General features: G+C 42.9%; 1 protein-coding gene and 1 long non-coding RNA gene across 10 annotated transcripts; one reads left to right on the forward strand and one right to left on the reverse strand.

Moving 5' to 3' along the window:
• Positions 1–2,130: 2,130 nt before the first annotated feature.
• On the reverse strand, positions 2,131–3,033 carry LOC122390070. The gene is made up of 2 exons (XR_006258062.1): positions 2,747–3,033; positions 2,131–2,502 (listed from the first exon to the last, which is right to left on the reverse strand). It is a non-coding gene; the product is annotated as an uncharacterized LOC122390070 (long non-coding RNA).
• A 1,443-nt stretch (positions 3,034–4,476) lies between these two features.
• On the forward strand, positions 4,477–11,160 carry LOC122390072 (surfeit locus protein 6 homolog). 9 transcript variants are annotated; one of them, XM_043382700.1, is made up of 5 exons: positions 4,477–4,492; positions 8,061–8,227; positions 8,941–9,082; positions 9,713–9,793; positions 10,250–11,160. In XM_043382700.1, exons 2-5 carry the CDS (start codon positions 8,210–8,212, stop codon positions 10,876–10,878), a joined length of 870 nt encoding a protein of 289 aa, XP_043238635.1. In that variant the 5' UTR covers positions 4,477–4,492; positions 8,061–8,209; the 3' UTR covers positions 10,879–11,160. The 9 variants fall into 9 exon arrangements, with proteins under 9 accessions (XP_043238635.1, XP_043238628.1, XP_043238630.1 ...); XM_043382693.1 differs by lacking the exon at positions 4,477–4,492 and adding an exon at positions 5,180–5,377; XM_043382695.1 differs by lacking the exon at positions 4,477–4,492 and adding an exon at positions 5,209–5,262.
• The last annotated feature ends 1,027 nt before the right edge of the window (positions 11,161–12,187 follow it).

The raw sequence follows: 12,187 nt of genomic DNA on the forward strand, positions 1-12,187 counted from the left end.
CGACACGCTCGTCCCGCACGGGCAGCACACGCACAACGTGCCGCACCGGCTGCCCAAACAGCATATTTACGTCTGGACAACGAGTTGCGTTGGAGAGGCCGGAAATAGTGGCGATTTCTGGACCGCAAGAATGGACCGTCATTGGAATGATTCTTTTTCAAACCGTGCACTGTTTTTAGCCGGAATTTAATAGTTACTACAAAATATTTTTGTCATTACATTTGGCTAAGAATGAATGCCATCAGGGATGGTTTTACTGCCGCTGCATTTTGTCCAGAAACATATAGTGCTGTTATATTGCAGTTTTTGCGCTTTTGTTACAAAATATGAAGCGAACATGCATCAGGCTCTCGTCCATCCACTAAGAAGTTATTAAATATTTTGTTTTGTGTATTCCAAGAGGAGAGGAAACTATTTTATTTGTGCCTTCATTGAGAATTGAAGATCGATCATTAAATTTTCAAGGCAGTTAATCAATCAAACCAAGCATTTAGTCATTCTCGTATAGCAGTGGCTATAAGAAGAAAAGGTTGATAAATACTGAAGTTCAGTCATCTTACTTCAACTTGGCAGCAAGATCCCAGAGGATAAAGGATATAAAAAGTATACCTATCCTGTAAATCAAAGCATTTTGGTGCCTGCAAAGGCTTGCGTTATTTGTGGTGTGCTCGCGGAGTGAGGCTTTGGGCGTTTTTGTTGTGTTTATGTGGAGATTGAATATAACTGTGACCCTGTATTGGAATATTGGAAGATTTTCCACGCAAAGTGTTGTATAGATGCCACTACCATGTTCGAACTTGATCCCTCGTCTAGTACCAGAGGCCACATGTTCAAAATCCGCCACACTCGAGCACAAACTGATGTCAGGACCAGGTCCTTCAGCAAGCGTTGTATCACCGCTTGGAACGCACTCCCTGACCAGGTCGTAGGTGAATCCGACCTGAGCAGGTTCAAGGCCATGTTGGCTGACTCGATGGGTGATGCCTTGTTCTCTTATCATATGTGATGGCTATTGCGTTGACCTGTTTCCCCTAATTTGTGTTTGCATTATTGTATACGATCTTTTATTGTATGTATCATGAAACTATAGCAAAATTCGTGTTTGTCACTATGCAGGCTCTTGTTCCCGGCTTGGCAGCACCCCCTTGTGGTGTCTCCGCCGGGCGAGCCCTACGTTCGCGGGTTCCTTCCTCACGTATCCTATGCACATCCTCTATGCTGTACTCTGGAAGGCAGGGAACCCCCAACAGGTGAGTTGAACAGGTGAGCTGTGTTTGTTTGTGTATTTACTACAGTCAAACATCACATTCACATAAAATACTCACCTAGCTCATAGGTGTACCCTGCAGAATTTGTACTTGTTGATGTCTGGAGCATGAACAAAGCACTAAAGTATCTCAATTATCATTTCCCACATTTTCTGAGCATCTAACATGGCAATACAGCAGTGCAGAGCAGCTTCAGAGAAGAAACACTTTCAATGCACAGACTGACACCAGCCACCCAATGAGCCAGTTCCTCATTTGGCTGTTTCCATGGATGCGGCTTGGCAAAGGTGAGCTAACTTGGCAACGGCTTGACGCGAGCTGTTTTTAAGTTGTTAGCAGGTAAGATTGAGTCATGGTGAGTATCTATCATATAACTGGGTGCTTCTGCTATGAGTAGATTGCAAATATGTGTGATGATTGAGGTTAGGTTAGGTTAGTCAGGGCCCTGTTTCACCAGTGATAGCAGCACGCTGCTTATACACGTGTCAAATTGGGTTTCCATGGAAACATCAACAGGCCCATTGCTCCAACACTACCACAAGTGTGACGTCAGTTCGTGCAATTGGATAGCAGCGTGGTAGCAGCATCCCGTGAAACACCGCCCTGGTCACATTTTTTATGGACACCTGGCAAATTAACTAAAAACTAGCATAACCTAATCTAACCTGACCAAACTAAACCTACACAACTACTAACTATAGGCACTAAGCACCTAAGTTCTTGTGCCTACATCTCATACCAACTCAAAATAAAGTTCCTTGCTGGAAGATAACCCTCCAGTACATTTTATAACATCCCTGTGAAGAAGACTAATACTTCTAAATCCTGAGTCACACTTCTGGCCATCCACAGAAAGAAGCGCTGAGAGCTTTGCTATTGTATATTGGACCAAAGATCATTGTCACGAATGACTATTAACACGTATTATATGATCATATCGTTGCATGGCTTGTCACATTCACAATTTTACTGAAATCCTTTTTCAAGAAATGCAAAGTTTCATTTGCCAGACACTTGAGTAATGCACATTACCATCTGCATAGCAAAGTAAAGCTGCCTGAGTTCGCTCATTCTAGATTTTTTCACTTCATAGTCAGCGCTTCATAGTTATAATCTTGCTGTTATAAGTTATAATTAATTATTCATCCCAATACATCAATAGACAATATGCAATCATCATCAGCAAACATTTTCTGGCTTGATACTGCTCGGCGTACTCTTCAGTATTGATCTCCTGCAATAATATGGCTTGTTTTTAGCCAATAAGCTCTTTTAATTTTACTTTTATTGCTGATAAGTGAGCCAGATCAACCTGCGTTTATCAACCAACATTTCATAACTTCAACTTGATCTTGCTCAGGACGATCAGGACCTCTCTTAGCCTCCTCCTGGATACTTGGGATTGTTTTCAGTCAACATGCTTCTTTAATATGCTATAAGTCAATCACAAGAGATTTAAGACATCCAACAAAACGTACACGAGTACACGAGTACGAAAACCTCCAGATGAACTCGAAAAAGGCCTTGGAACAGAGCCAAGTGGTGCTCCGTTTGTTTGTTTACAATAATAGTAGTACTGATGTATTGTTTTAGGACTCTAACGTTCGGCTTATAAAAATTGAAACATTTTTACAAAATCTGTAAGGCAAGTAATATTTCTCTGAAAGAACTAAAATATTCAAAAGCCAAACACTATGAAATACAGGAATCGGAGCGAAAAAGTAACCCAAAAAACCAGCCTAATCACCGACTCCTAAAACTGCGACAAAATCAGCACTTTTCCCCGCAACTCGTTGTCCAGACGTAAATATGCGCCCAAACATTGCGCTTTCAATTGCTTCCAAATCATATAATTTCCCGTTCTTGAGACTTTTCTTCGTATTTGAAGAAAATCCTTCAGATATACAAAAAACGTCGCCAGAAATAGCGATTATCATTGATAATTCTCAACTATTATCTCTCAAGTCTCAAGATTTGGCAGCCGAAGAAAACAAAGGGCTCGACAAAAACACCACTTTCTCCGACTGCCAATAAGAGCGATATTTGGTTATGAACTGGTAGGAAAACAAACCTAATAGGCACAGAGCTGCTTCTGACCGGATCAGACCAGCTCTGACTAGGGAGAAAGTGGAGAAATGGAAGAAAACTGTGATCACTAAATTGTTATTCGTGCTGTTGCTACTTGCTAGTCTATGACAGAGGTGCATGATTGTATCTGAACAAAACAATGTTGACTTTGCTCATCTAAGAATGTCTTCCGTGATTTTCTTCTTTTGGTGCTTTTCGCTCGTATATTTTTCTCTGACTAGGGTCAGATGGTCAGAGATTTTGTCGACCTCTGCGCGATTCCGGCCAAACATGGTCTCGAAAAAGAGGTCACAGGTCAAAGGTCATTTGGGTCAGGGTCATGAAATTTTGATGGTAGGTGTAAAATTGATCAATGCGAGGGTACTGAAAGTTTCGTCGCGATCAGCCGCTTTTTACGCGAGTTATTCGCGAAAAAACGAGGCGTGGGGGGGGGGGGTCCGTTCGACCCCGCCCCTATACGGGCGAGGGTTGAGGGACAAGTTAAGTCAGTCCGTACCAATCTAGCTGAAGAAAATCGATTTTATTGCAACCGATAACAACACTGTCAGCTGTGTCACGTGACATGTCAACCAACGAGCCAATCAGCGACCCGGAATAAGCCCACGTGTGGGGTCAGCGACATGCCTCATATCGCCCAGGCGCCCGGCCGCCCTCGTGCCTCGGTGTGCACGGGCATAAACGTGTCCGACAAAAATGGTTATAATTATGAAGATCGCGGGTATTAGCAGCTACATTTTATCGCAACTTGTAGATAAACACTCATTTTAAAGGGACCCTCCCACCTTAACATTAGATTTGAGTTGAGATAGCCAAAATGGGGTCCCTGGCTCACAATTACCGGTTTCGGCACTCACAACATCGAGAAATGCCTTAGATCAGAAATATTGAATTTCAAAATTGCAGCATTTTGATTCAGAGGGGCTAATGCTTAGGAATACCCCTCTGAATGTGTGACGTCAGCGCAGATATCTAATGATTTTTAAATGTTTGACTAAAACGTTTTGTAGCACGCGGTGGTATATGCTATTTGCGCGCAACATCTGCCGCAAACGCCGCACTTCTAAAATGAAGTCGCTAGAAACAGCGGAGATCCCAAAAAAGTAAACAAAAGTAAAAGTCTAATATCTTGAAAACCGGTGAATATTTTTCGGTGAAATTTGGTAGATATTCGTTTTCGCTCTTTCTGAACCGAGCGACATCACTTTCATGCCAATTCATAAACTTTTTTGAAGGTGGGAGGGTCCCTTTAACTAAGCCAAAGAACTACGTCGCGGAAATCGGCGGAAATTATAACTTTAGGGTTCTTTGAAAATAAAAATTTGATTTTCTGAAGCCTTGTTCGTAGCGTCTCACAAAAAGGCATGTAGATATTGTGCAGGGGAGTTGTGGGAAGTGAAATACCTGTCTCTGCGTTGACTATGTCCTTGTTCATCGTAAAACTTCAGAAAATAGGCTTACCGCCGGGCAGTTTCTGTTTGATAAAGCAACGAACACAGCGCATTGAGCATAGCATATTGACCACCATGTGATGGATGGTAAACATTGTCGAATGTTTCGCTCACGGCTCATTTTAGCGTTGATGGCATTATGCCAGCAAGCTTATTTGAGTATTTTTGAATGCCCCAGGTATTTCTTAGTTTAAACGCATCGTTGTTGTATGTTGTTGTCGGAGGTCACCAAAATGATTTTTGTCGCGCTAAATGCGGCCGCCCGCCTATCGTGCGTTGGCCGCCCCAAAAGGCGTTTTACCAACTGGGGCTAACCAATTTAAAATTACTAGTGGCATTCATCTTCCATATAAGCACATTTACTGCGCTGTATTTACAATTACTGGCGCTAGCGCATGTGACACACACTCCGCACCGCTTCGTTCGTTGGTTTTGCGGCCTGGGGGGGTTTTGCGGTGGTTAGTGCTTGAATGAATTGGTGTTTTTATTTTTATGCCGTCGGTAGTGTAAAATGTAGACTCAATATTCATTCAAGAATAATAGTGCTTAGTAATCTCTTACTCTGGTGTACGGGTAAGCCTCTAGTAGGTACTTGTATTCATGTAAAGTCTGCCGATTCCTGTTTTTCACACTTCAACATATTGATATGAAATATATTTAAAGGGACCCTCCCACCTTAACATTAGTTTTGAGTTGAGATAGCCAAATTGGTGGCCATGGCCTGAAAATACCGGTTTGGGCACTCACAACATCGAAAAATGCTTTAATTCGGAGATCAGTAGGCGGAACTATGGTCAAGCGTGCCCATTTTCGGGAACGCATTTTCGTTCCCATGTTTGGGAACGATAAACCCAAATATGGGAACGCCATGTAGGCATTATTTAAAACAAGAAAAAGAACCGTTAAATGACGTCCAAAAAATATAAAACGATCGTGAACCGCCTGATATTTGTCTCAATATTGTTGGGAAAGAGTTTGATATTGTAAGGCCCATCGTAGTTTCAAATCGTTCCCCTATTTCTAAAGCAGTCCATCATCCGGGCCGCGAGCCCAAATTTGGGAACGCTCTCGTACACTGGCGCTGCAAGCGTTCCTTATTATGGGAACGGCGTACCCAAAATTGGGAACGATTTCACCGACGCCTTTCAGGGGCTCTTTTCATTAACAAGCATCACGTCCAACGCCGCAAATTATTGTTAACGCAACAATCATCAGATGACCTTTCCGGCAAGACCGTCGCATGTTTCGCCCGGTCTTCTGCGCTTTTATTCCCGTCGATCTCGCAGCGGGCACGCCCCCCTCTGCAGGATTACGTAATTCACAACGCTCAGCGATGTTCAACAAGGTCCTCCATACCTATATCCACCGTCCGCGCCGAGGGTGGAGACATGTCAAGCACCTGTCTGTTTATCACCGATAGTTGACGAGCACAAGGAAGTATCCAAAAATGGGAACGCTGAATATGCTACACCCTCAAAACACCTAGTCCCAATGAAAATCTAGTTTTTTCCTTTCTTGATGAGTGTAAGTGGCAAAAGGCCTGGTAGGATGGGCACGAGGAATGATCGAAATCAGCATAAAAATTATAAATAAGCCACACAGAGCGACCTATATAAGAGAAATTCCCCCAAAACGATCACGCTTAGAAACACGGAAGACAAAAACCACGCTCATGACGCTCCTTATAAAACAACTCTAAACAGCTAGCATCCAAATAAAAGATGTCTTTCTGGGACGATAAAATACAGCTGAATAATTTTAAACCACTGAAACTGAGTTTACAACAGTAGTTCGGTAAAATCACTGACGTTCCATGCGGTCGTGCGCCCCGACACCAAATGTCACCAATATTACCCCCGGACTGTCCGCGTGTTCGCTTGCATATGTCAGCATCTGGTGTCGCTAGTATGAAACTTCATAACCAGGCGAAAATTATTATACTTGACCTCAAAATGTAAAAAACGCTTCATTCTCCTTAAAATTGCAAGTTAAATGTAGTTTAACCCATGTTTTCACCATTCCGTCATTTCAAAAAATCATTAAAAATATCATTCGACGGTCAATTTCCTTGTGCAACGGTCAGATTGAAGATAATTTTATAGAGACTTAGAAGGTACTTAAGGCGGCGTTCGATGTCTCCCGGACGGCAAAGATTCTTTGCCGTCCGGCCAATAACGTCCAAGGTCAGCGGGGGCTCGGCTGCGGTTATGAAACGTGATTGGCCGGACGGCGTAGAATCTTCGCCGTCCGAGAGACATCGAACGCGGGGTTAATTAGCGTGCGCTTTTTTGAGACGTGATGCACTTGACGTGAGTTTTAGTGGGCGAACGGCCGAAAAATTACCTTCCGTTCCCATAAATGGGAACGCCCGTTCCCATATTTGGGAACTCCGTTCCCAAAAATGGGAACGTTCCTATATTTGGGTACTCATGACCATAGTTCCACCTACTGAGATATGGAATTTCAAACTTGCAGTTTTCGGATTCTAAGGGGCTAGTGCATTGGAATGCCCCCTTAGAATTTGTGACGTCAGCGGAGATCTAACAATTTTTTAATCTTTTACTAAAACGTTTGGTAGCACGCGGTGGTATATGCTGCTTTGCGCGCAACAAATGCCGCACTTTCAAATAAAGTCGCCAGGAACAGCGGAGATCCCAAACAGTAAACAAAAGTAAAAGTCTAATATCTTGAAAACCGGTGAATATTTTTCGATGAAATTTGGTAGATATTCGTTTTCACTCTTTCTGAACCGAGCGACATCACTTTCATGCCAGTTCATTAACTTTTTTGAAGGTGGGAGGGTCCCTTTAAGTCACATTTTCTTGTGTATGCGATTTTGTTAATGAGCTTACATGTACAGTCCTCAGCAGACTGCGTGGTAGGTATTCTTTTTTCGACAAAACCAGTAATAACTCAAAGACTACGTTGTCAGTCGGTCGGAACTCACTGAAAATAGAGGCGCCATGCTCTACTCCTTCGATTGGGTATATCACTAAACAAAGTATATGCCTTGTGTGGCAACAAAATGCAAAAGTTTGTTTTGGGGGCAAATATAAACTTTTGGGTTTTGTTGCCAAACTGGGTGGAAAATGAATGCGATGGTAATGCCAATCTAAGGTGCGGAGTCTCGCGCATCTTGCTGTATATGATTTCCGAGCTACCGATAGCATAGTATCCGCGCTATTCTCGGTTTTGTCGAAGAAAGAATACCTACCACGCAGTTTGCAGAGGGCTGTACTTGAATATTGTCTTACAGGTTCTCAATATATGTCAAGAAGAAGCGTGCTAAGCCAAGAAATAAGAACATAGGTACATACCTAGTTTCGGTTTGACTTTCAAGTGAAGTCAAAGCAGGCAGTGCACCACATCTGTACTTCAAGCTTGACCTGCATTGTGTCAGTGGTCATGAAGAAAAAAGCAAAGGTACCTATGCACCGACATATCTACATGTCAAATAGTTCTGTTAATTATGATTCACAACCAACTGACATTTCTTGAATACAGTATCTTTATCAACATGAGCATGTAGTTGCCTGAATTAGCGAACACTATATGTTACCTACCTACAAATCAGAGCATTTTTTTTCTAAACCCCACCTCTGTTCTCTCATAAATTTCCAGGAAGCACAAAATATCCCTCTTAAAACATGCCCAATCAGATCCTATCAAATATGTGTGTCGTTAGGCTTGTTCTGGCATTGCTTGATCTGACAAGACAGACAAACTTGAGAAATGTTGAGGGACTGTACCTAACCTACCATTTTTGAAAGCTTCTATCCAACTTGTTGGAAATTCATGAGAGAACAGTTGTAGGGTTTAGAAAAAATTGTTGATATTGCCTTCCTACCATGACCATGCTAAATGCATTTGTCCTGTGTGATAGGTACCTATTGAACTTCTTAGGAAAGAAAAAGGGAAGTGGTAACTGGTGAAGTAGTGGTATATGACTATATAATATTTAGCTTATGAAAATCATCTTTGGTAAATAGCTATTTGCATAATCCCTACCAGATACCTGCTTACATATTGAACATTTGACACTGGTGGCACTAATATAACATGGTGTCACTGTTATGTTTTTCTGCAAGGATATTGCCACATTGAATATTAGATAACAGGTATGTGCTTGTTTTCAGGCCACTGAGGAAAGCATTAGCAGGAGTGAAGAGATGGAGTTGGTGCAAGATGATCACGATTTCATATGTCGCGTGCTCTCCTACTTGCCTGCTGAACTGAAGCAGGGCTATGGCGGCGACGACTCTGAGGAGTCTGAAGCTGGTGAGGAGCAGTGTCCCATTTGATGCTTCAAATTGCCAAGTCAATAGCATTTTGTCTCATATATGATGCATGATTTGGTGCTGGATACTCAAGCTGTTCAATATGATCATTAAATGGAGTCTGCGAATCTTTATATGATCTATTGCCTTCATTTGAGTATGCTTTCCTTGTGTGACCTGCATAACAAACTAGCATTAAGATCAACTCATCTTCCAGAACTGTGAGATAAATTAATTTTCAAATTTATTTATGCTCATAGTAGATACACATCTCAAGTGCACAGCTGGAAACTTTTTCTTGCTTGATTACCCATCTCCTGTTAATTTTGTGAGATTTTTATCAAAGGTATATTTTCTTTCGTTGGTAGCGAGGTTTCTGACCGATGATCGGGTGGTCAACTCAGATCAGATATTCAGATCTGAGATGGTAAGGATTTCATGCTTGTTTGCATAGGTATCAATTTTTGCTGAACTGGGTGTGCCCGAGCTTCCCCAATTCCGTCAGCTTGGCTCTAAGGGCGGCAACAGACGGCGAGAGTTCAGGTCGCTGCTAGGGTGGTGGTGGATTTGTACAGCCCTGGTTCCCCCAACTGGCACACTGGCGCAACTAACCCCCAATCGTTTGTCTCAGAAAACGATCTGCCGAACACTCGAGAGGAGCGACAGGCGGTGTTACGAGAGAAGCTGCACGCCAAGCTACAAACATTGCGCGGTAAGTGCTGTCCTTGCTCCTACCAAACTCTTTTTTGGCACGATTGTTACACTTTTTCAGTTTTTTTTTTTTTAAGTCGTAGGGATTGAGGAACTTTGGCATTAAGGGTTCTTGATATCCAAAACTTAGTCGACTAAATGAATGACGCGTGAAAACGTGGACAGTCGATTAATATATTCGTTTGTTATCTGATATTCGATTGCTATAGAACAATATGGGCGCCGACGACTTGACAGTCCCGGTGCCCAAATCAATTGTTAGGTATTTGTATTCATTATAATTAGCTGTCGGTATTTTTTATGGATAGTGATCCCTTGGGCGCAAAATGACCTTGTAGTCGGCGCGCCCTTAAGCCCCAATAAACAAACAAGGATAGTGATCCTACTTTAACCCACTATCAAATACGTCATTGTGGAATAACTGGGGATGGCTTATAATGATCCGCTGTGTTTCCAGCGAGAAGTGGAAGTTTGAGGGCCCAGAAAAATATCCGCAAGCGGTTAAACAAGATGGAGAAAAAGAAGCAAAAACAGAAACAGCAGGGCAAAGGTGGAGCGATAAACTCCAAAATCAACGCCGTGAAGACAGCCAAGAAACAAAAAATGATTGAACGTCGGTCACAAGGTGTACTTCCTGCCGAAAGCGTAAAATCGAAGCCAGTTTTCACCGCCGAAGGCAAACTTGTCTTTAGTAAATTCGATTTCGCTTCAGCTGAATCGCCAGAGAAGCCCAAGGCTAAAAAGGCAAGTCTGAAGGCAGAGTTGCACAAAGCCCGTGAGAAACAGCAGAAGAAACAGAAGGGCTCGGGAGAAGCGGAAAAAGAAGCTTGGGAAACGGCGATGAAAAAAGCCACAGGAGAGAAAATTCGGGACGATCCGAAGCTCATTAAGAAGACCATGCGTAGACAACAGCAGAAGAAGAAACAGAGCAAGAAGAAATGGGATGAAAGGGTTCAGAATGAGAAAAAGAAGAAGGAAGAGCGGCAAAACAAGAGGCTGGGTAACATCCAGGAAAGGAGAGATCAGAAGAAAAAGAAGATAGTAAACAAACTTAAGAAGAAGGGAAGGATTCTTCCTGGTTTCTAATGGGAACGTGAACTGTGATTTGCGCGCGCGGTGACTGTCTCGTATTTTGTATTATTCCTTTTTGTGAAACTTCGTCTCAACATGTGAATGTTGTACAGGAGCGCGATCCATCGTACATGAGCGATTCGACGTAGCTGAAAAGGATTCACCTCACTCAAGTGCGCTCCTCACATTGCATTGATTCATCTGAATGCACTGGCGACTGCAGGTGTGAGTGGTTGTTTATTTGCTTCCTTTTCAGGAGGTGCGTGTTCAAAGGGAATAAAGCAGGGGACATGCGACTGTCGGTATTTGGCGCATGGGTCTGCTCTCTGCGGTCTGCACAGGTTTATGTACTACGTCAGACGGTTTCACGCATACAGATCGCTCCCTTTTTTAGCGGACGGCAGTTGAACATCCTCTGCCCACTATCCTGTTCACTTTGCAGGTCATGGGAAACCAGCTAGTGAGCGCGATCGGGCTGATACCGAACTCAGACAGCTGCAGTCCAAACGTTTGGCCACTACACGCGCCTTAGAGCACGTTATTGGACTCCTCGTGTCTGCTCGCAGGAGTTCCGCATGAATAGCAATCGCTGGCAGATCCCAGCTCAATATCCTGAGTTTATCGGAAAACTCACACAGTCCACAAATCATTTCTTTGGCGTTGAGCTGAGTTGGCCGACCAATTACCGAATTCTGGGGGAAACATTGCCGAATGCCCTTATTACTTAAAGGGACTATCCCACCTTCTAAAATGTTGTTAAAACCAGTTAAATTGTGCCCGACTTTATAGATTGGATGACCAGGAACACGGTTCTGGCATTTATTTTTCATTAAACATCTTAGGCTTCCCATATTCCAAACACAAACTTTCAAATATGTGACGTCACAGCTCAAAATTACCTCCTTCCCCAGGCCACATTACTGTCATAAAGCTGATTCTTTTTATTCTGTAGGCACCACAACAAAGTTCAGACCAAGTTTTAAGCGATTTTTGAACGAACAAACCCATTTAAATCAGAATGACTAAACGAGGTGACGTCACACTAACGGTCGCTCCATGTTGAAGATAGATATCAAATGAAGGGAACGAATTTCTTCAACACCAAGAGGCCGCGGGGGTTGCAACCTAGATAGATAGTGGTTTCTGAACCTCGCCGCAAACTTGGCTATCTCAACTCAAACCCCATGTTCAAGGTGGGATAGTCCCTTTAAGCACGATGCTGGCTTACAACTGAAACAAACCGCAACCCAGGTTAGAGACCGCCAAAATAGAACACCTACTACCTAGAGTATAGGCCACGACATGGCAGTTCGAAAAAGATAAA

This window comes from Amphibalanus amphitrite, unplaced genomic scaffold (genome assembly GCF_019059575.1).
Source record: "Amphibalanus amphitrite isolate SeventyFive unplaced genomic scaffold, NRLGWU_Aamphi_draft 000381F_arrow, whole genome shotgun sequence".
Taxonomy (NCBI): domain Eukaryota; kingdom Metazoa; phylum Arthropoda; class Thecostraca; order Balanomorpha; family Balanidae; genus Amphibalanus; species Amphibalanus amphitrite.